Genomic DNA, 25,110 nt, shown 5'->3' on the forward strand with positions numbered 1-25,110 from the left:
AGGATTTCCCGATGGTGGTTCACGGCGCCGTATTTTATAATACGTATCACGCGTGACTTACGCATCGTACCGTCGTCGTCCTTGACGTGTCTCGTCTGCATGAAATGATGCGAGATAGTTGTGCCGGAAATGTGTATGGCTCCGTACGATTCTCGCTTTTAAAAGCGATTTCTTTTAGCATGCATAGTCGTTTAGAAATCAAAATCGTTAATGCGTTAAATAAAAATCTCTAATATTTTGAATATTGCAATGAGATAATAAAACTTATTTTATTCATTCTGCTAATATCCGGTGAGATTTTGATACATGCTTTTTTATTTTTTTTTATTAATTGAACACTTGATATTGTTTCAACTGAATCTTTAGCTCCATTGTATAGTTGGAGGATTAACGGAACAGAGATAGAGAAGATAATTTTTTAAAATTGTATAATAATTTATCACATCTGGGAAAAATTCCAAAAATAGTGCAAATTTATGATAATGTAACGCTTGACGATTTGAGACAAACTAACGAGATAAAATTTCTATAGATCATTCTCGTAAGCTTATTTCAACTTCTGATATCTATATGATACCGAATCTTACAAGTAGTTATAATAACAGATGTTGCTTTAAACATGTTATCACAAATTATAAAACAATTCCTTTTGACTTTATCATCGTGCTTACGTTATCCAAATTTAGCTGAAGTAACGGAGGTTCGAGACAAGCTGGAGGAGCCGTACCGATCGTAAAATGCTCGCGTAAATTTATCTCAACTCAGGCAAAGGTTCTAGAAGGGAAAAAAGATCTGTTTTTTCTCGTCCATCGAAACCCAGAAACGGGGCACTCGCGCGCCCCGTTGCATCCCATTCGCAACGCTCGTGGACACGTTAATTGCAGTCCCGCCCCCAGATAACTGAAGATTATTCAGCTTCAAAGCGGGACTTCGCATGTCATCGTACGAGGCCATCGGCGCTTCTGCCACGATTAAAACGAGAGTCCACAAAATATATCGCACGATTCGCCTGAATTACGCAACGGCTGAGAATTACATTATCAGATCTTTCGCGAGAGCGTCGTAATCCCGGCGTCGTCGTAAACATCGTCTATTAAATATCTACGAATTATGCAAATTTTCCCCGCGACATGCAGATTCCTATATCCTATAGTTATTCATTAATACGGCGCTATCGTGTGAAACAACAAAAAATGACGGATAATACATTATTAGTATCTCCGCGCGGAATATCTTTTTATATTAAAATTTCAATATAAAAGTGTCACGGGTCGTATATCTCACGTGAGATTGTTATCTTAGATATATTCATGCGACGTCTGGCTCGAGAACCGTCAGTAAAATTTTGATTAACTTACGAGTTTGAGATGATAGTCAGACATGACTTCATTGCAAGCTTCTCGATCTTTAGATTCGTGAACACTGTTTGAAAAAAATTTAATTATCGATATACATCGTCATGTCGTTACTAGTACATGAACCGCGTTAATAAAAGAACGACCGAAGTATCAAAATAGTGTGGAAATCTCGACAAAATTATATAAATAGATGACTGAATGTTCAACGTGTTATTTGATCAAGTGTGCATCATTCGCTATCGATCATGAAGCCGATGGGGTTATATAATGTGCCTTGACGGAGACATACAGCTTCGTATTCGTATTCTACAATGAATGATAAGGATATCAATTTGGGTATCAATTTAGGCATTTATATTCGATAACAAGAATATTGTAATTCCATGCATTATTTCAAAATGTATTACCGCCAATTCATGTTTTTTTTTCCTCATTTGAAAAAAGAAAAAATCTAAATAACTGTTCCTATCTAATATCTTAATTATAGTCTAGTCTAATCTTCTAATTATAATCTAGTATTTTAATTACATGTCAGGTTTTCCTTTTCATGTATGTGATAGCATTTATATATTGTCTACAATCTAGTATTTTAATTACATGTCAGGTTTTCCTTTTCATGTATGTGATAGCATTTATATATTGTCTACAAATTATAATATTGGTATAATATAAAACAACGTCGAATTTTTTTCTTTCAGTCTTCGCTCGTCTTCGAAGTGCGAATCTATATCGCGTCGTCGACGATTCCATTCCGATAAGGTAAAAACCGTAAAATCGTCACAGGTGTACATTGGTCAATATTCGCAAAGAACTTGGTCGAATTAAAGCTAATACTGTTACGTGCTATTACCTAAGAACAATCGTGCCTAAACCAGAAACGTAAGGAATTAATGAATCTGCACAAATTCGACCTCCTTTCGCAAGCGATTTCCCAACGCGGAATCGAAGCCGCATGTTTGCGGTATATGATGTTAATCTGTACGATTAAGCGATAAAGATAAGATTACGTCAGGAGAATCTTCGTTGAATATATCGCATCATTTAAATAAAGATACAAGGTGGGTTCCATATTCGAGTTTCTCCGCACAAAAAAAAAAAGAATTCTCTGCCAAATTTGAAATAGACTTTTTCTACTTTTAAGCTGTTCTAACTGTATATTTTAACGTTCTCTACGCCCGAAATAAAAATAGGTGTAGTTAAAAAACACATGTGATATTTTCAGAAAACGTTTCCCTCAATTGGAAAGCGTTAAAATTATTTAGATACGTCCAAAATTACACGTAGAAAATATCTGAATATTTGCATATTTGTTTATATTTAAATGTTTTTCGTGCATAGGTATGTAAATGTAAATAAATGACAATCGTTGCATAAGAAAAAAAATATTGTTTTTCTACGTTCTTGGTGCAAAAATTCATGAGTAATGGAAAGTAAATTCGTGCATTACGTATATCACAAACACAACAAAAAATTTAAATTTCGTTTTACGACGCGAGATATCATGAATGTAATTTTCACTTTGGACTTAACGTGCCTCGTATCTACATCCCGAAATGTGGTACATCGTGAAAACTCTCTTAAATGTGAAATGTCTCGAGACGCGGTAGACTCACATACGAAATCGCCTCGATAAACCTCGATAAATAGATTGCGCTTTCCGCTATCGCCATGCAATGCCCGACACGCACTGTGTCAAGGCCCTACCAGGCGTGCGCGCCCGATGCTAATAGACTCATAGAGCGATCGAGAGAGGAAGAGAAAGAGAAAGAGAAAAAGGGAGCGAGCAAGAAGGGAAGAAAGACGAAGGGAGCGAGGAAGGGGGATCAATTCCTAGCCGGTCTTACCAAGTATCGCCTTCTAATCAGGTTTACCCAGATTCTTGTTTATAGAATATTCTCGTTTCTCGCTTTAGTTACTCACCTTAATACCTAAAAGAACAACTTAAGGCTTCAAACACACATTCTATCCTTTAAAACACGTACGCTTCTACGAGAAAGACAAGAATAAAACGTACGACACACGTATCTTCCTAACTAATATAACGGAGATATTAATTGTCGTTACGAAAATCGATTTCACACGCCACGGCGACGGATAAAAATATAACGATTCTGGGACAGCAGCCTGCACGCAGTAGCGGTGACCACTCGTCGAGACTATATGTATTATTCACTTTACGGATACTCGCAGCGACGATTCAGCATCTGGGTCTAGGCGAACTCCCCCTGGCGCGAACGAGTACGAGCCTTTTAGCGATCGGACTCTCTCTCTCTCTTCCTTTCTCGACTCGAGTCATACGCAAGTCGGAACAAATACGCGAGCAATAGAGACAGGCGCAAACAGACAAGCGACAAAAGAGGAAGAAAGACGTCGCTGTTGCAGGAGCCGGTGCAACAAGCTGTGCAATCTACGACGTGTCTCCGAAGCGACCCAATTTACGAAGTTTCTTCCTACACGTCGAATCACGGTAGTCCTTTCTTTCTCTTTTTTTTCTCGTTTGTTTTATGATGAAACAAATGCAAACTTAAATTTTACATTAATAAGTAATAATATATAACAATATGTCGTGAAATATGTGATGTATGAAAAGCGTACATAACGTAATAAAATATATTAAAAAATATATATATTTGAGTTTGTTTTTTTTTTGACTGCTTGACAGATGACACCTGTCTCCCTTCACTTCTTATTGCTCCATGCTCTCTCAACTTCAACCACATGTATATATATATGTATATATAATTAGCTATTTATTCAAGTTTATTTAACAATTTTTTTACTTGTCTCACGTAGTACGATCGCAATTCTTATCGACTGAGATTTTTTTATTGACTTTTTTGCACAGAATAAACAATATTCCACTTCTCTCTTGTCGAATCGAAGAAGCCGACTCGATATCGTTTGAACGGAAACAGTCCATTATATCTTTTCCGCTTTTGCTTTTCGCCGTAACGCGCTTTCTCTCGGAAAATTTTCTTTCACCAACCAATCTATCATCTATCGATCGCCGTCGCGCTATCGATCGACTCGTCTCCGCCTCTGCGAAAAAAGCGAGAGATTTTCGCCGTAGATCTTACTAAGAATGGCATAGATTAACTTAGGCATATTATGTACAGGATTCCTACTAAAAATAAACACGAGTGAACGTTCAGTTAAGCAATGTTCCACACAATAATTGAGACTCTGCTGTGTGCTTAAAAATATTGTATCCAACAATTCTCTTGCTATTTTATCTTCGTAAAACTCAAAACTTGATAAATACGTTATTAGATTTAGATATCTCACAAAACCGATAATATAATTATCAATTTAATAAGCAAGACAAATTTACCGCCGCCACATAAATTTCTGTGTTGTATACCCAATATAAAAACGAATACACACATATTTTTATCAGCTCGATCGTTATTACTTAATCCGAGACAAAGACATTCTTGTGCTAATTTGTCGAAAAATTACTAATAATTATTGACTAACGATTAATAATTTATAAATGATTGAAAATAAAAGACCTTTCACGAATTAAATTTTAAAGAGACTCGACCGAATGACAAATTTATTCTTCATTTAGTACCATTTTTAAAATCTATCGAGAAAATTGCGCGGCTAACGATTAATCGATAGAATTAGATTACCCTACATATACATCCGATCAGGACGCAAAATATATTAATCCATTTTTGAATCGCCGCAGGGAATGTCCTTAATTTTGCAGACCGGTCTCTGATATATCTCATCGATCTTTTTTTCTGGGTAAGCTGTTCTATTACATATAAATACCGGGACGTGTGTTCGCTCACCGCGAATTCTATACCGGGTGACGAGCTTCTTGCCCGCGGCTACAGCAAACTCCTGTTGCACTTTTCATGAGCGTGCGGCTCTCGTGAATTCGCCAAACACGGCGAGCCACGTTTTCGCGACGTCCTCGAAACGATTCTCCATCCATGCCGGTTGTTGTCGCGGGACTACCGATGACAGCCATAACAGAATTTTGTGGAATACGAAATGTGCGCGAGGAGCATTTGAACCGTTGCGTCGATGTAACTAAAACGGTATATTTCCAACCAGAAGGGATCGTGCCGCAAAAATACGATAAAAATAAAACCATCGTTGATCTCTGTTTGTTTACAATGTTCACAACGTACAGATAATTCAACGATCAATTTCTAGAGGAAAAAAATGTATTATATTTCATGAATAAAACCTACTTCAAACAATCTGTAGTTCGCGCTAAATCTAAATAAAATTTTATTTTCAATTTTATATGTCATGTATTTCGCTATTTTTTACACCAGGTTTTAAAACACGTTTGTGTTTTAATATATATTTGATATATGCATGGAGACTATGATTTTTCAAATGTTTTTCATATTACACAGCACATAAAATTATAATTTTTCTTATAAATTCTGACGCATATTACAGATCGTCTACAGGGTTTAATATAAAAAAAAGATATACTATATATGAAAATATAATCATGTTCTCGTCGAACGCGTTAATAGTAGCATTCTACAAGACGAAAAATGTTATTCTTTTTTTATCGAACAAATGTGTGGAGAAATCGTGTATGTATATTAGGACAAACGATGTTCAACTAATCGAGGCCTAAATCTATTAATAATCCTTGAGGGTATTTTGAAACTTTGTAGTTGTTGGAGCGAGTCGTGCGCCGCTTCGATAAAAAGCATTTAAATGCCTATATTATTTAGATAGCGACGTGCCGCTTACTAGCGCGTGCTTATGCTAATTCTATCTGTCTTTCTAGGTGAAGGACACGTTGCGTCTCGCCGATGGATTGATTTCGCTACCGTGTTATTAATCGTGATTGTGCGTAGAAACGGTTGGCGTTCCGACATATCCTTGCGTTCCGCGGAGCTTGCCCACTTGCGATGCGGGATTATGTGATCGTTCTACGTGATCGCGAGAACCGATCGCGACGGTAAAATTTCATCAGAGGACTCCTATATCTCACAAAGTTGGCGATAGTTCCGAGACTCGTATCCCGCATGTTGCGTCAATCGAAGCCGGCGGACCCGTGCCGTAACCTTTCGCACTAGATAGCTTCGTTGTAGGTTGTAGGTTTATGTTGTGTCGTAATTATGATAATGTCATAAACACAATCCTTTACGTGTTAAGTCAAGAATTTCTCGCGATTTCGAGAGGTTTCTCACGAGAGACGAAAATCACCCTGCCTGGTGCTGTCCTTAAAAAGATACTGCTTCGCGTATCGACATAATACAACACATTGGCAGCCTTATAAAAATTGCTCGAAACAAGCGCGTCTGCAGATTTATTTTCTTTTCACGGACTCTGATCGAAGATAACAGATTATCTTTTATGACTTTATCATCACGACGTAATGCAAACTTCGTTAGCGAGTTTGCAGCGCGAAAGGTTACAGAATACGGAATATGCGATGCATTCGTTAATAAGTAACGAAATAAGCTCGCGCAGAAGACGGCGCAAAAACGAGTCGAGTTCACGGGATAATCGAGCGTCGCGTTCCCCAGCGGACTCAATTTTCGTGGTCTGACCCCGTCGGTTCTCAACGGGACGACCGATATTCGCGGTTTTCACATCGGTTTTCGCTATTTGCGGACCGCGGTCCGCTCGGTAAATACGTTATAGATTTTCTCACGGTGCTGGAAACTCGACGGCGCAGACGATTCGGAATTATTGGGTGCCTGGAAATAAGCGCGTTCGTTGCAAGGATTTTTAGCACCGACGACGACGACGTCGACTTGTAACGCCATCGCGAGCAGATTACATCTTTTCAGATAATTATCGGATTTCGGGCGGCGCCGTCTGATGACCCAATTTGCGGCGTGAATATCATCACAATCACGGATCAGAAATAATTTCTACGAGCTTACGCGAGTCGTCGTCGTCGGATCGATCGCGGAAGAAAAGAGACATCTTCTGTCTGCACGTTCGTCTATAATGCACGCGAGAACGTCGAAATAGCCGTGATCGAAATTATTCACGCGGCCGCAAACAGGTGATGATGCTGCTCGTCGTCGCGTGGCGCGCGTATCTTCGCGTATCGGAGCGTAAAGATAAACAGCATAACATGGAAGAAGCGCGTTTGCATTGCCGAGAATGCGCGCACCCGTGAAATTGACCATGGTCCGTGGGTCAGCGAAATCACTGTCCAAAATGCAAGGTACGATACTAAAACCTACGATCGCACGGAATATAATCGCGTTTATATTGCTTATATATTATATATGAAGGTGGCTAAAGCGATGACACTGGGATTTCATAAATTTTGCCTACTTCCTCTTTAGTAGGATCATTTAAAACATTTTCTCGCTTTTGCCTAGCGTTTTCTCTCCCAGCTTTATCCGCAATACGCGACTGTGAATAATACAATCGCTGGGCACTCGGGGCTCCTACTGAAAAATCACGGCCCGATTAACTTTTCACATTTCCCCCAACACGTAACGGGGCGGCCTCGATATTTAACTCGCGTTTTAATTCGCGCATACCGTCTAGCTAGAGCTAGAGCCCGACTTATGATCACGTGGGAATTATTTCATCGTGCCACCGCACCGGAGCGCCGACGCTGAGAACGATGCAACGATAAAAATACATTTTCTGGAATCGAGATACGATCTCGCCGTTTATCTTTCTCTCTCGCCCTTCGCGCCCAACACACGCTCTAGCGGTATATGCCTCTCGTGATGCGCATTCGCAGCACGTGACGCGCGATATTTCGTAGCGGCGATCCCCAGGGGCTTTTCGATGATAAATTATTTTTCTCAATCGCGCGGCGCGTAATCTCGCTGCTTTCGACAACATCTATCGAATCGATTATTTCCTTCACGTCCTTCTATCGTTTCTCAACGCATTGTACATATTAGCGATTATTGGGTAAAAACTGTTAAAGGTAACGTATAGTCCATTTAAATCACAGAACAAAAGATATCGCATCCGCCAGCGTTTCTTCATCGTACAATAAATCGATTCGTAAATTAATTTTGAAACAAACTGATATTAAAATGTCTGCGACCTGTGCGTCGTTCAATAATCTTATATTATCTGGTAGCTAAATATGGCCAATTGTGTCCCATGAAATCAATATCTGACTTAGCTCACATCTCACTTCGGTCGTGCTGTCTCGTCATGTTTTACTCGACGGAACAGTGTATCACGCGATGGAAAAACCGCGCGACCGAAACGCGAGTTTTCCAAAGCACCATGCACCGGAGAAGTAATAGTAATAATAATAATAAGTAAAAATTTGCGGGAAAAATGATAACCGCGCGCTTCCGCCGATTATGGAAAGCGACTGCAAAAGATGGAAAATTCCCCAAACCCCCGTGTGGTATCTAGATCGCGCGTGCATCCTTCGAGTCGCGGACCCTTCAAGGGCGTGAGTATATAGAATATAGACCTACCACGGCCTACCACAACCATGACGATGTCGTGTATGCGCCGCAAGGCTGTTATTTTGTTTCAACCTCTTGCTTTCGCAGGGCACGGTAGCCAACACTCGCAGCCGACGATGCAGACGTACGCGGCGGATTCGTGACGACACGAAGCCGACTTCCTGCGCGTCGTCTGCATGTCAGTTTCCCTCGTGTTCTCATGTCCGCCCGGCTTTTCCTCCTCCTCGCGATACCAATCGGAACGAAGCTCCCGCATTTAATTTGAAGACCCCTCGGCAGCCGCACTCCGCGCCTAACTCCAGCAACGAGGACGACAATCGAAAAACAGAAAACGAAAAATCCGATTGTAATCATTTTAGTAATGATTCCCATATAAATCCCATATAAATCCCATACGAATCCCATATAAATCTAACGGAGCGAATCTCTCCTTGAAAAACTGATTCCAAGATATTAGAACATTCACTTGGATTCGAAACTGTTTACTTTCAGACGTAAGAAAGAACCAGAGCATGCCGTAAAGATATGAACCGTATCACTATCCGTATAGACAAAAAAAAAAGATATCGACGAGAGAGAATAAAAAAAAAGATAGTACAATATCGCGAACAAATACAACGTAAACAGGAAATTGCAATTCCAAGCAATAAAACAATGAGGTGTCTCATAGGACACATTGTTGAGTCTTAAACAAACGCCTCTCATATCTTCGACAAATAATTTAAATTAATAAATCATCACAAAAACATCGGGACGGATAAATAAACATTGCAACGAATCATGACGTATGATTTATCGCACGATTTGTTATCGTGATGAGAAGAAAACGTTGAATTTCGATAGGACAAAACTGTGGCGGTGAGAAAATTACGTCTGGAGGAGAGGCACGCGGAAAAGTTTCGCGAGACGAATCCGCATTTCGACGATGTCGCCAAAACATTAATCCGAGTTGTGCTGAGGATGATCTCTTCTTAGCTGCCACTTGCAAGCACAAATTCGGACGCGATTGCTATTAAAGACACAGTCGTCTAAATCCAATTTACTCACCCAGACCGTCTTGAATAATATCTCGCTGTCGTCGGATATCCAGCGATACCTTGAGACGACAAGATGAAATATTTTAGAAGACATACAAATTATTGTCACAACATTAGAAAAATCGTATATAATTCAATTTGCGGGATAAACTATGCTTGTTCTTTGTACGCTTACATAGCTTCGAAAATATCGTTACATTTCCATGAGATATACATATTTACATTCGTATAATAGTCATATCATATCTATATAATTCGTTATAAAATAATTGACGCTGTTTTTACTCTCTCTGCTGTCGTTAAACTTTAACAATAAAACGTAATTTTTCGTTTACAGATAAAATTTTCAAAGAGAAGAGGAAAGAGGGAGATTACAATCTGTGTCGAGTCTATTTACGAATCTTCTCCATAATTTGCACTATAACTTCTATTTCTATTCTAATAAACAATTTCTGTAATCAGATCACACACAATTCTGTTCTTTTTTTATTTTAATAAATCTCTTGCATTGGAACTGCAATTTCTCTTTTTCGTTGAATAGATTTTCGAGTCGAGAAATAGAATTTATTCTCGACAGACAATATTGTACAGCCGAGAAAACAATTAAAGATAACTGTTATGAAAATTAATTATACGCTTTCTCAAGGATGCTGAATCGTGTTTTTATGACCGACATTAACGTGCTTTCCAAACACAAGCGGGTTCCTTTATCTGTGCGGAATTACAAGCGACGTTGATTTATAGGTAACGCGTTATGCAAGCCGGCGTTATCGCGGAATCTGCGGCAAAGAGGACACTCGTCTTCGCGCGATGGACCGCACAACGGCCGAATTGATTTAATTTCGACTTTCAATTTTTCGCGATAATAATAATAAGTTTCGTATCTAACGATATGTTTCCAACGAGAAATAGCACGCAATCGCTAGAAAATTATACAAAATGGCAAAGTAGATATCGTGACTGTAAGTCAAATAAAAAATTCAGGAAAGAAATAGTCTAAGAGAGAGTTCTATTATCTTACTTTTGCTGTTTTTCGAACTTATATGAGAAGTCGATCATAACCACATTACTGTCGCTAACATATCATAGAAATAAAAAAACCGATTAGACGCACTATAAATCACACTTAAAATAAAAATGCCCTCAACTAAAAAAGACCATTCCCGATAAAATATCATTATTCTTAAAATTTTTAAGGATTCATATAATGCATATTGATTAAAAAACGGAAGAAATTTTTCAGATGTCCGATTAGAAATCGTCGAGACAAATTCGATTCGACTATTCAAATATTGTTTTTTCTGAAAATAATCATCGTTACGCGAGGAAAACTTTTTTTAAAGCCTCGTCAGAGTCATTTTATGAAAATTACGCGTGTGCCAGCGTGACATACATTTCCACGTTTCCTCGCATGAAAATCGTCGAGGGACATTTCGTATAAGCTTTGCAAATTTCGCTCGCAAAATTATTCCGCACGGAAAAATCAGATGATTGATTATCTTTTGACGACTTGGGTCTATATCTAAAAAAAAAATTACTCCACAAATTAGTGTGACCGCAGGCATATCTCTCGGTTGACGAAGAAGAAATGGTGTATCCAAATGGGAGAGACAAACGCAATTAATACTGTAATTCTAACGATCGGATAAGATGCGCGGCTCATGCAGTCGATATTACAAGATTATTATACTATTATATAGGCACTTGCAAAATGCATGCTTGTCTTTCTAATCGAACGTTTACGACACTCCGAGAATTTCTTCATCGTCAAATTATTAACATTAAGATAATCATTATGTTTCATATGTAATATATGAGATCTTGTTGAATTGTTATCTCTTTCACAAAAGTTTAACGAGGCACTATTCATCGCAAATTTGCCTTTACGTTTAATAAAGCTTCGTTTAAAATTATCCAAAGAAATATTCTGTAAACTATTTATTCCTGAAGTTTGACTAAAAAAAAATCCCTTTAACTGGCACCTACAATAATTTTGAAAAAAGTACCTTTGATACTCAATAACGATCTCACCAGAAAGGTTCTAATTGTTGTGGTAATTCTGTTAACGAAGAAGAACAGGAACACGTCGAGGATCTGCATCCTGTTTCAATTCGCATCGTGCAATCGATACGTCCCACGTACAAGGCAATTACATTCCATTATATCGCCGGGACCTGCGGCATACCCGAGAAAAGACGTCATCGCGCGGATGACCTAACAATACTCGCGAATAATCAATTGATCGGGAAAACGAATGTAATCTACGGTGTCATTATAAAGGGCACGTCGACCCTGACTTTTTACCGCATAAAATTTATGAAAAAAAAAATATATATCGTATTACAAATACATTTTTCAATCTCATATTATTTTATTATTATTAATACAATTAATACAATCTATATAAGACCAGAAATGATTATCGTATCAAATTTCCGGTTATTCGCATGGTCTAGAGCGACAGATTACACTATATAAATAAAACACGTTACTCTTCACGTCTGTCAATTATTTCGATGCAATTTACAAAACAATTTTACCAACAAAATTCGCCCTTCTATTTGCGCAAAGCGAAACTGTCGACCCGTTCGAATTTAGCGGGACCTTTTTTCGGTGTGCGCCGTAACACCGACTGCAGTACTCGCATAACTCGAACAGCCGAGGAATTTCCTCGAGCGCGAGACTTCCGGCGCGTGTTCCTATTACGATCCAATCTCGATTATCGGCGGGGCCTTGAGGGTGAGGGGATCGAGTGGGGTGCGGAGCCGTCGATACGTACCTGCATACGTTACACGGGAGTTTCGTGTACCCCGCACGTACATAAACGCGACGCACGTACGCGCGGAGACAGGGCTCCACAGGTTAGCCTCGGCCCACATTGGCATAACACTTTCACTGACGTAACACTTCGCTCTAAACTGTTGCGTTGCCGCCGTACACGTATATTTCTTCCCTTCCTCTCTCTCTCTCTCTCCCCATGACCGCCCCCGGCGAGCGGTGATACCGCGTGATACACACGCGTGTGTAATCGCGACGCACACGCACGCACGTTGATGGCGTCTCCTCGTCATGTCATCTTGCCGAATTCGTACGCGAGATTTTTTTTTCTTTTTCTCTCTCTCCCGGGGGCACAATTTTTTTCGCCGCGCGTCTGCGAAAAACACGGGCTTTATAAAATTTCATGACTTCATACGGGATGTGCGTTCCCAAGGGGTGAGGGGGAGATATCCGCGTGAGATGCATCTCGACGCCGAGGATGGAAACTCGTTTTCTGTTGCTACGCGAGACGCGCGTCTCATGGGAGACATCTCGGTTTGTCAGAAATTCTCAATTTTTAACCTCATCTGATATCGCTATTAAACCTCTATTGCGTTTCCCGCGAAGAAAATGAAGCATGTCGGAGAATATAATCTTATTAATGATGCAGCAAACATCGCGCGAGGTATTTGGATGACATTAGCACAGAATGGAGTCGTTACGGCGATACGTAATTGCGATATATAATTAGCTCTTTGAATTTTTTTACGTCCTCTTTTTTTTATTTTAGTCGCTAATAACGATGTGAAAGTCCAATCTCAACGTACGTTTACATTATACACAATAGAAATCACGGCGCACTTTGCTTTAGTGACTAATTTTGAGCTTAAAGAGTTTAAAGATCGTGAGCTCAATTTAACGATGAACATTGGCAATCATCGGGTTTTTTTTCTGGCAACAGCTCATCAGAACGACCGTCGATTGCAGATTCGTAATAACATAAACGCGAGAGAATGCGTTATGCATGCTTACACGTGGCACTCGAAGATGAGACGTGCACCTGCCTACGGAAAATCCTGATCAACTGCGGTTGGGCGAATCGAAAAAAAAAAAAAAACGGATTATCGGTGCGCATAAAAGATCGTCAGAAATTTTCCAGCTACTGGGTCATTCGGATCATGTTTCCCTCGTACCAGCGTCGTTAAAAAAATCGCGACAACGCGCTGTCACCGATCTCCGCAGATTAGTATCGACGAGCCGCACGTCAAATCGAGAGAGGAGGAAAGATAATTCGCGGCGGTCGTACACACCTGACCTACATTCCGCGACGGAGTCAATAATCGGTGAGGCCATTATACGGGGTGTAGCGAAAGCCGCGTACCTCAAATCCGAAACGAATGTCGAAGGGCCGAACTTCGAGAAGAGCGGGAGTTCATTTCGAGTTGTGACGAGCGATTGAAAATTTAATGACTCTCGCTGAAGCCGAATTGCGAAACATAAATAAATAAGAGCCGAGTCCTTTTTTCTTTTCTTTCTTCACCTTCGACCGACTTCGCTCTGACAAAATTTTGTCTCTAGAAACTGAATTATACAGATATATGAACTCAAATCTTCACGTATCCAAGAACGTTTCTCTTTATAGGAGTCTATAAGATTCTTCAATCAAATCAAAGATTTATCAAGAAATCTTTGATCCAAGTGAGACTTTTGACGCACGCTCAACAGGGAATTTTTGACTTCGTACGGTTCGCGTTAATGAATTAATCAAGATAAACATGGGGCGAATAATCACGAGGAATAATCGCCATACAGAGCGAATAATTGCAATTATGATGGCGGAAGCGCGCTTATAAAAGCACCTGCACCTCAGATCGCGATCCACCGATCTGTACCGTGGATCGATCGATCGATCGCTCACCCGCTCGCTCGCGCTAACTGTATAACCATAACCCAATTCCGAGGCACAGCCGAGCACGCATATATGCACCTTTTCTACGCGGCGAGTCGTGTATAAGGAAATTCCCGATCTCGCGCTGCGCGACTCTTGCGAAACTGTTTACTTGCCGGCATATAGGAAACCTCCGAGAATAAAGGAGATTAAAGCACTATCCACACGGTAGGTTTTTATTTTACCACGCCTATTTAATTTTCAATTTAAAAATAAACAGGATTTAGTAAACTGATTTAACTGATATCGTTAGGCACAATTAGCTAATTCGTCCAAGAGAGAGAAAAAGAAAGAGAGAGTTTTGAAATAATCCCGAAATTTACTCTTTTTCTATGTTATACTGGCTCTGTCTATTGCGATTCCTCTCTGCTCTGAGGGTTGTGTTCATACTCTTATTATCCCCGAGTTAGAATTTTTCTACTACTTCGATGCTTATTATCGAAGGTAAAAACTTGGTTGTAATCGATCACGCTGCACGTGTACCAGGATTAAGGTCAGATTTGCATATCTATTCGCGCCGCGATTCGGAAATCGTCCTATGCCTTTCGAGTAGCGTGCCTCTGGGAAGAGAGCCGAGAAATTAGTCCTTGGGCATAACGAATTTCCTCCTCCCTCCGCCCCGCTTTCCGTTTCCTGCCCCTGCGTTACCACGCATGGTCTCTCCCCCTGTGAAAAGCAAGCGAGTAAGTAGTGACGAGGGCGTCGGTGAGACCGCCTCGCGGAAATGCATTTTTACTGAGAAAACACCAGCCACAGAAGTCGAGAGACGACTATACGAGCACCACGACGACGACACAGCGACGCGAGTAGGTACGGAGCGCGCCGCTCGTGGGAATTAAGGTTACCGGCCCGCGCGTCCTTCGAGACTTTAATTATTACCGAGGCGCACCGGCACGCATTGTCGACCGCGCCGCGAGTTTTATTTTTAAACGAAAAAGAGGGAAGGAAGCCGGGTATCGACACAATGGACGAGCCTTGGAGACTTCCGCGAGAGCTCCGCTCAACATCTCGACTTCGCGCGATCTGATAAACGCGACTCGAGTTTCTCGCGATCTCCCGCACGGAGGTACCTTCATATTTTGCACGATCAATAAATAACGTATAATAGAAGATAAAATAATTAAGTCGTGCAGACAAAAATGATAAAATAAATTATTTTGTTTTCATATAACGAAGAGAAAACTTCTTTCATTTGAATGAAAGAAATAAATAGGATCTTTCGGAGCACTATTCTCATTTGACATTGGAGCAGGATTTATTTAGTGAGTGACGGTATTACAATAGAAATTATTGTTCATATTGGTCTACGCAAACCGATGGCACCGTAGATTTCTTAATTACCGCACGTTATTACTTAACTGCAATTCGGTGCTTAATTTCTTGGAGATAAGATTCGCAGAGCTTTTTATTTGCGCGTCGTCGGCGACACGACGCAGGATAGAAATATCGTTCTTATCGGTCGACTAACATTTCTTCCAATTGTACGCAATTACGTAGTTGCGAAAAGCATAAGCCCGATAAAATTCCGAAACGCGTCTTTTACGAGCCGTGGATGCGCGAACCAAAATTGCGATTCCGCACGCGCTTCTTATTTGCACAATAAATAGAACAGATAGACGTATACGTATCTCGACGAACATGTACATATATCGTTCTTATCGGTCCGATTAGCATTTCTCACGAATTTCCGATTAGACTTTTTAAACTCGAGCTCGATTCGGCGTCGAAAAGAGAGAAAGAGAGAGAGAGAGAGAGAGAGAGAGATAAAGAGAAATTCCGGTTACACCGATTTCAAGAATTTCCCAAACGGATGACGGTCTTTGACAGCCGCCGAAAAAAAGGGGACTGCCGAGGAAGTTCAAGTGTAAACAACCCCGGCTCCTAAAAACCGACGCATATACGACTCCCTAAAAAGCGATACATTACGATATGAAAGGGCTGGCAGGCTGCACGTGTTCCTGTTAACGCGCCTTAACTGCAGTCGAGATCGCTCCCCCAGAATTTTTTGTCAACCCCTTCCGCACGAACCTGCACTCGCTCGTCAGCATCGAGGGACGCGACGCGGTGAGATCTAAACATTACGCCGCGATGTTTTCGTACGTGTCGGATGACCGATTTTCACCTCGCGCCGTTAATTTCGGAGCGGACTAACGCAGGACGATTTTTCACGCGACCGAGGACTGGAGGACTGAAATTCCCCCATGCTAAAAAAACATTCTCCCAGCAATTTAAATTCTTTATCAAATAAGATCGTACATATATATATATGTACATTTTTTAAATTTTTTATCGCGTATCGAACCGCGCAATTTGAGTTAGAAACACGAATGTTTTATGCGATAATAGTTTGAATGTTTGCCCATCTAAATGAGCCTTAATGTGGCTAATCAATGTTACTGCGATCCACCAGTAGCATCCGCCGGCTCTCCTATTTTATGTAATCGCTGTTTGATCAACACGACGATTGACCGAAATTGCCGGTGTAAGCGGTAACGTTATCTGTCGCAACGCACCGGCAGACGTCGAGCAAAATTGTTGCAGCATGAAAAATCTCTCGAAATAAACTGCCGCGCGTTCGTTCCAGTTTCCATAGCGACAGCGAGATGTGTGTTTGTGCAGAAAGCGGCCGATTTTCAACAGGTGGTTCCTTGAGTCCGTCCGCTTGCATGGCCTGTTAAGTGGACGGCCTTCGAGCTTGAGCTCGTCAAAGTTGCAGGGATTCTATCGGTCTATAGCGCAACCTGCCAGCTTATCTTTTTATCCCGCGGCACGTCTGTCTTTACGATCAACTGGAGTAGCGCTACTTCAGTCCAAGCTGTCCCCCGTGATGTCGCTTTGTGTAAACAGGAAACGCGACAGTCATATATATAACATCATCTTTTCTTATTTACTATTTTTCCTTTCTGTGTGTGTTTATATTGTGATAAAGTAAAACGAGATAAGGTAACCATAAGTGTACGATATAAATATGCTATACATAAAATCCTATCTTGATGAAAGGCAAGTTTGTAAAAAAGTCTCGCAAAAGAAAAACTTTTATTCGTACATCAGATCATGCTAATTCGACGTCTCCAAAGATACCAATTTGAAATCAAGGAGAAGACGAGAGAAGAAAGTGGAGAGGGAGCGAAGAGAAGGATCGGTTTTTACTAAAGAACGTTGTTTACATCCGCATGCGCGAATTCGCTTTAAAGGAGGGTTACAGGTAATACCGGTGGACTCGGCCAAGGGGCCCTGACCTGATTGTAGAAAATGTCAACACTCTCGTTACGCGGCTGTGCACTATCACCGCGCACGCACACGCACGCACGCACGCACGCACGCACGCACGCACGTACGCATGCGAGTGCGAATACGTAAGCGCCGCGACTTCGCCGCGCCGGCTCTTAAAGTGGCCATCTTGAATTCACTTTCAAACGATACGAGAGAAAGAGAGACGGGGAGGAGAGAGAGAGGGGAGAAGGAGAGACGCACAAGTGCGCCTTGTGGCACCGTCGCGGCGTGTGGCAATACGAGGAAGCCGATTACCCAACCAGCCCCGAGATCCCTCCTCGAAGTCCTACTCATTACACGCGATTCCGTGTAACGCGCCGCTTCGTTGCGTGTCGTTTGAACTTAGAAATGCGTTTCTTTTTTTTTTCTTTAAGAAGAAAAGTTCGAATATAATTGAGAAAAATGCAAAACAATATATGAATCTAAAATTTACCGAGACTTTCATTCGTTCGGTTTCGAATCATTGACACAGCCCTCCAATATATTTTATAAAAGAAAACAACACCGATATTTTATATACATGAGTGAGAAAAGTTGATACTATTTGCAATATCGGCATATCTAATGGATGGTAGAGAAAAAAAACTTCTAATTAATTAACTTACTGATGCACGACCGTTTAAATAAATTCACTCATTGTCAGTAAATATATGCCGGTCCAGGATTATTAGCTTAAGACCTAATATTGTTAATATACTTATTAATTATATTATATTATTAAGATATTGTGTAATTATTCGATGCCGAAGATAAATCGGTGATAAGAGTGCTCGATATCGAAATAAATTGTCACGTTCCAAAGAACGTCCCCGTATTTGTGAGATGAGGGATCTCCCCCAACGTTGGTAAAAGTTCGCAAGAAAGTTGCAGTTGCATCGCATCGCAAATTCCAGAAAAAGTGTGGCAAGTGCAACGTCGCGTGGGATTTGTTGGCAGCACGCAACCGGCAAGCGGCAGCTGTGTAAAACAACAACATCGCGGGCGAAACCCAGAAAATCGTAAAAGGTCGAACACAGCGGAGAGTAGAATCGCTTGAAAACGAGTTATCGGCTCGAATCACGAGGGGCCGTTTAAAGTGTGGCTCACCGCGAAGCGAGAGATGGGGGGGGAGGGATCGGAGCAATTAACATAGAATTACTTAGACCCACTACATATAGTAAACTCTTTCTCAGATTCGCAATTTACCCTTGCCCCGTCCGTTCCCACGCGATTACTTAACGCGTGATACTTGGGAAGTATATAATATCGAACAATTCCTGGCTGAAACGTCCGATAACATCGACACGGAGGGAAAAAAAACATATTTCTCGGCACTCATTAATGGGAAAGCATATAACGATTATTGTAAATAGCACCGAGCCTTTAGCTAATGATTGATTCATGAGCGAGTTTATGAGTGAGTAGCAGCGGCGAGTATCGATCGCCCTCATCATTAATTCTTCAAACACCCTGCATATTTTTCGAGGAAAATATATGGATCGTTGAAAAAGGAGAGAAGTGAAAGACGAGCAAAAGTTCGCCAATGCTATCGAACGTTAAATTCTTGTTACTTGGCAAAACAAAGCCGATAGCGTTACAAATGCATTAGTCACACTTCATAACTACGTTAATTAAAACACTCTTCAAAATACACGTAGCACAAATCGATATGTATCTTAAATATCGTATTAATTACACCGTGTTAATTAAAGGTCGCGCGAAAGATTTTCTCCGCGCAGAGAGGATTTAATCGGTCACGTGGCAAATGTGTCTCTCGGATGACCGCGAAGTCGATACATCGGCGGGAGATATATCGACGCAATATCTTTGCAGTGCACCTGTTTCTTCTCCGCTTAGGCGAGGAAGCGGAGAAAGCCGGCGCGCACGAATCTCGGATCTATTTCCGTGGGGCCCCAACCGGGCAGTGACAGACGGAAGGAGGGGAAGCGGGCGGACGGGGAGAATTTATGTGTTTGGGGAGGGTCAAGGGAACGAGGGTAGCGACAAGTGCAGCGAACGGGTGGAGGACAGCTGGATGCAGCGCGGGCAGAGGAGACGGGAGACGAAAGGAGGGGGTAATGCACGAGGGGGACGGATGCACTTGCGCGTCGCGCGCGCGTTATCGAGACGAATTCCATTCCCCGGATCGTTTCCAACGGCGAGGGCGCGACGCGGAGGGCCGTTTTCGGGACCGGGAATCCGCGGCATCCCAAATCCGAGAAGGCTACGATCGGTGAAACCCGGAATCCGTGAATCCGTATAGGGGGATCCGGGGTGTAGAATCTTGTAGGCGATAGAATCCGGAGGAGATCACGGAACTTCCGTCACACGCCGCGACCGCGAAGATTAACATCTGTATAGAAATTAGGGTAACCGAGTCTCTCCTGCTTGTAGTAAAATTTGAAATCGATATAGAATCCAGGAATTTTTAACAATTTGTTAGTATACGTGAATGCGGGATAGAGAATTCGAAGTGAAAAATCGTAGATCTGAGGTTCCGTGTAATACGAAATCAAATCCAGGTCTCTTTGGAATTTGGAATCGAGGATCAACGAGAACCCGTGAGATTCGACGCTCGTAAAGGAGTTGGAGTTGAGAAATGCAGGATTTGCGAAATGTTTGGCAAAGTTTGCAACACGGGATTAGGACCCGTTCAAACGGAGTCGTCCAAGAGAGTTCGGGCAGGCATCAGGCCTTTGGTCGTTCCGACCCGATCGCAGTCTAATAAATCGGGAAAGTCGCCTGAAGAAATGTGCATGTTGCACAGAGCCGATGGTCGCTCCCGTAACGGAACGAGCCGAAAGTGAATTATATAGTTATTCGCGTTCCGATGTTTAACGCGAGATTACTTTCTTCTGCCCTACTTTTGTTTTCACGAGCTGCGCTCGCCAGCGCGGCGTTTTCTTCGCCGTCACCTCGGGACGATCGAGAGGGAAAAGATGACGCGCGTGGAGACGAAAACGTTAGCAAATCGCACGCACGCGTTCAGAAATGAAAATCCCTCCGACATGCGCGCGCGACCGCTCGATCGAGCATGTAACGGCAGCGAATCGGGGCGAAAAACCGCTTTTTGCGCGCGCGTTACGCATCGAGGGCTCGGTGCAAGTGATATGCTTATGTCGAAGACGCACGCCAGAAAACTTGCGTAAATTTGGCGCCATACGCTCGCTCGTCTAACGAGTTCACCAGGTATCGCGATCGAAATCTGTCGGATAACATACGCGGGACATCCTTAATAAAATACATCCGATTAAGCCGCTTTCGCGTCTCGATTAAAAACGCAGTTTCAAGTAGGACTTAAAGCGAGCTGGCTCGCACGCGCGTGAAACGTAAATCGTGGCTACTTATTCAATAAACACAAAAATGTAAATTAGTTTCTAAAATGAATCGTGCTTCATATTCGATACGCAACGGAAACTTTGTAAGCGATTTTTTAAATTGCTCTTTTGAACTATTTTGTGTGATATAAACGTGTTTAATATTAATCTTTCAACGATGTAATTCTCGTGAAATATATAAGAATCAATGTATTTTTTCTATTCATAAAAATTAACTATGTCTCATCAAGTAGTTTAAGATAATTTGATACCCAAATAAAATTTATTTCTTTCATCTTTTTGTTGTTACCCCACAATTAGTATAATTTTATTTTTAACAAAATTCATTGCGTTTACTGAAAAGTGAAAGATTCTTTTCGCGTTCTTTCTTTCCCTTTTTTTCTTCTTTCGAAAAAACAAACCGCAATCGTCAAGTGGTCAAGTATTCAACTTCGGTTCTATGCACGGAGAAAATTACTATTGGCGTGAAAAGCAAAAGTATTGCCGCTTTCGTACATTCTAGCTTTATTGCAATTTGATTTAAATTTGATATAACATTGGGGTGCAGATTTCGAACTGTATTTGTAATAGTTTTGTTAGAAAGTTTCGTTCCTCACTTTCCAACCGCTTTCTAAAAATGTGAAAAGAACAACGATGAGCACCCATTTCAATTCGTGTTCTAACGGCTCGTAATTACTCGTCGCGGCCTGCGGTCAGGACGAAATTGCGAGGCTCCTCCGCCTCGTCAAAAGTTCGACAAAACCCACGCGTCGAAATTGACGTATAAAAAATCTGAATGGCCAATCGACTATCAAATTCCGAGTGCAAAACGATAAAAATCCTTAAATGAAAAAAAACCTGTAAATCCAACAAAAGATTTCTTGCGTATTTAAACTTTATTAAGATATCTCTCATAGCGTTGTTATTCTATTTATGTTTTAAGCTTTAAAGTCAGTGGATCACAAAATCTGTGAAATCTATAATTTAGTATTTATCTTTCGATCTCTATATAATTTAGCATTTAAGAAGATTAGAATTGCAGAAATTACGCTCTCTGTAGAATTTAGAATTTATAGAATCTAGGAGATTTAGGTGTTTAATCCGTATTCATATACGTTTATTTATTTACAAATATCGAGCTGTCGTGCATACGTTCTGTGAATTGATGCTTATAAAATTCATTAAATGTGCAGAAATACATATGTATTTAATTGTAAGATAGAAATTATATCGTTGGAAATTAAAATTTAATTTATATAAATTTTAAAAATATTTCAAAAAAGTAATAATTCTGACCTCTTTTTTTATTAATTGGAGGGGTAAAAAGTGGTGTAAATCAAATTTAAAAAAAATTTGACGTACACCACTGTGGCTTTTACTCCTTCAATTGTTTTTTTAATTATTACACCTTTTTTAGTCATATGCAATAAACTGTTACGAACGAATTTATTTGTCGTTTAAGTAATATGATATTTAAAGCGTCAAAATTACATTCGTCGAAATATTCAGCAGTTAAAAAGTTTAAAAAGATATTTAGGGACATATTTCGCAATTTTTGAACAAATTATTATGTAGATATCACTTCTGCTGGCAAATTTTTTTTTTTTTTAATTATTATTATTCGGCATAGCCGACTTAGACGAAAGATCGTTATCACTTGAAAACAAAGCCGTAATATACGCAAAATGCGTGTATGCACAAGTGTGAACAAGGTTCGCCGAGACGTTTTCATTACGCGCACGCTGTTCGATAACGCTGCGTGAAACAGCGCCATTTTTGCGGATGTGTCCACGTTTGTCGGAGCAAAGTCGCGAAATGAGCGCGAAAATGCACTCGCGCGCGTACCACATTGCTACACGACTGTAAATTATAAGAATTGGGCCACCGCACGCACACGCATTTTTTTTCTCTCAAGTCGCTGTACGCGAGTCTCACACACGCGCAATTATCGCTAACGCGGATGTCTACTTGCGATTCACGGGACCTTGGCCGGTTTTCCTTTCAGCGATCCGCGATTGAAATTCCCGGCACGCACGGAAAGCGACTTGACCGACCGAGATACGCCAAATTTGATCGCTCGAAGATAAAGAAGGTTGTACGGTTTACTCGGCACAAAAGTACCCACGAAATGTACATTACCGACCGCTGATTTGATGTCGGTAATACAGAAAATTCGCATCGTCGATATGTGCTGTATTTTCCTGCCATATCGATGCACGTTAAGCAAAATGGACGCAAATCAACGTATTTATCACTTACCTTTATTCGTCTCGGGTTGGATGTTCTCCGTCTTAATTTCCGCCCTTGAGGCATAAGGGATGGAAGTTGGAGACGCTTGTGTCGAAGGCGCTGCCAATTTTTCTAGACAAATAATATTAAGACGCAATTAATGTACATACATTGCAAAAAGAGATATCGTCGATATGAAAAACATACGGTAATGCAGTAAGAGTCAATCCAGACTTTGCACAGCTGCATACGAAAATTATCCAATTGCATTTTACGCGCGTCCATAATAGTGGAAATTTTTCTTTATGCATGATATGGTTTTTATGAAGCTACGCAAGTTTGTTTGGATAGATCAACAGTACAATTCACCCAATTCACCTGCTAATAGAGGATTCGCAGCGGCGATGTTGTGCCTCTGTCTCTTGTAGGAAGGCGTTGTGGTGGAGGTGGGTTGGCTGGCCTCTGCCTCGAGTTCCCGTAGAAAGTCCAGGGGATCGAAAAGTTCCTCCCCTGTGACGCCGGACATACCCGCGCCTTCCTCCGTCGGCACGTTCGATGCCGTCGGCGTCCCTACCAAAGCACTTAATTCCATCGGAAACTCAACTGATTGGCCTGTATTGCTCTGCTGAAAACACAGAAAATCAAAGATTGAGATCAATTCGATGAATTTTCTTATCTTGATAATATATATCTGTGTGATTGTAGACATTATTTTATTACCGTGTATATGTATATATATATTCTAATAATTCATACACATTTTGCATCTCGGATATCTTATGCAATTTAAGTTCTATATTTTGTAAATTAACAAACTCCAAATCAAGTTTCACACAAATCTCTTCAAGCTTTACTCATCCAAAATCCTGTTCTTTATTGCAATGAAATTCAAATTATATATATTCTAGGTATCACATCGCGCGATCTATCAAGTTTCACGAATATCGCGGGAATCTCTTTGAATCCCGAATTCTAGAATGCAAATTCTAAATCCGTTGGTCACTCACCTGAAGGCACTGGGATAGATCCATCTTTCCGTCATTGTCAGAGTACCAGAATAGTTCGTCGTCTATGAAAGGCATGTTTGATTCCTCCTTGGGCACGAGGGTGGAGGTTAACGTGGGTGTTTGCGATACGGGGACCGGCATCGGGACCCGTATCCGGCGGCGGGGCCACTTTAGCCACCCCCGCGCCTTCTAACATCTAAAACCACCTCCGAGACTTCCCCGCCTCTTTCGCCTTCCGCCTGTGCCGCACCCAGGTGGCTCGGGTTCTTCCTTTTCTACGCGCTATTGTTCACCTGGAAGCAGAATTCATGATTAGATTGTGCGCACCATAAAAATTACACGTGATTAACTCTAAACTCAAAGTGGTTTCCCCCGCGCGTGACGCAAACGCGTGCGAACATATAGTCTCCCTTCGTTTACTGGTACACCGAAGTATATCCGAAATATACCTACATGACGATGCAATGTTGATACGGCACGTATATATATAAACGCTTTTAATTTCTCCGTTAATAAATTAAGATAAGCGACGAGAGACGGTTAATTAAGCGCGAAACGGAATCTCTTTATCTCGTAACAACTTCCGGTGCATCGCACCGCGTTCGCACTTTCGTTTGAATTCTAATTTGAACTCGGCTAAAACGCAACTTGATTACAATGTTGCTTTCTCCTGCCGCCCGTGTATACCGTATACCCGTATTATACACGACGTAATATTATATATATACGCGAAAAAATATAAAATATGTATAAGAAAAATATGAAGCTCTCTCTCTCGTGTGCGCGCGCACCCACGCTATGCAGGTATAGA

General features: G+C 41.1%; 1 protein-coding gene across 4 annotated transcripts in view; it reads right to left on the bottom strand.

The window, feature by feature from the left end:
- The window catches only part of Eip74ef (Ecdysone-induced protein E74), a 190,450-nt gene that overhangs the window by 100,536 nt on the left and 64,804 nt on the right, over window positions 1-25,110 (bottom strand). For 3 of the 4 annotated variants that reach the window (XM_077404299.1, XM_077404393.1, XM_077404352.1), the window contains exons 2-4: window positions 24,300-24,592; window positions 23,671-23,917; window positions 23,323-23,424 (exon numbers count right to left, since the gene is read on the bottom strand). In XM_077404299.1, the coding sequence (XP_077260425.1) occupies window positions 23,323-23,424; window positions 23,671-23,917; window positions 24,300-24,440 (490 nt within the window). In that variant the 5' untranslated portion in view covers window positions 24,441-24,592. The remainder of the gene's footprint in view (window positions 1-23,322; window positions 23,425-23,670; window positions 23,918-24,299; window positions 24,593-25,110) is intronic. The other variant, XM_077404455.1, reaches the window with a different exon arrangement.

The sequence above is a fragment of the Temnothorax americanus genome, unplaced genomic scaffold, assembly GCF_048541705.1.
Source record: "Temnothorax americanus isolate GAGA-0224 unplaced genomic scaffold, ASM4854170v1 Scaffold1, whole genome shotgun sequence".
Classification (NCBI taxonomy): Eukaryota; Metazoa; Arthropoda; class Insecta; order Hymenoptera; family Formicidae; genus Temnothorax; species Temnothorax americanus.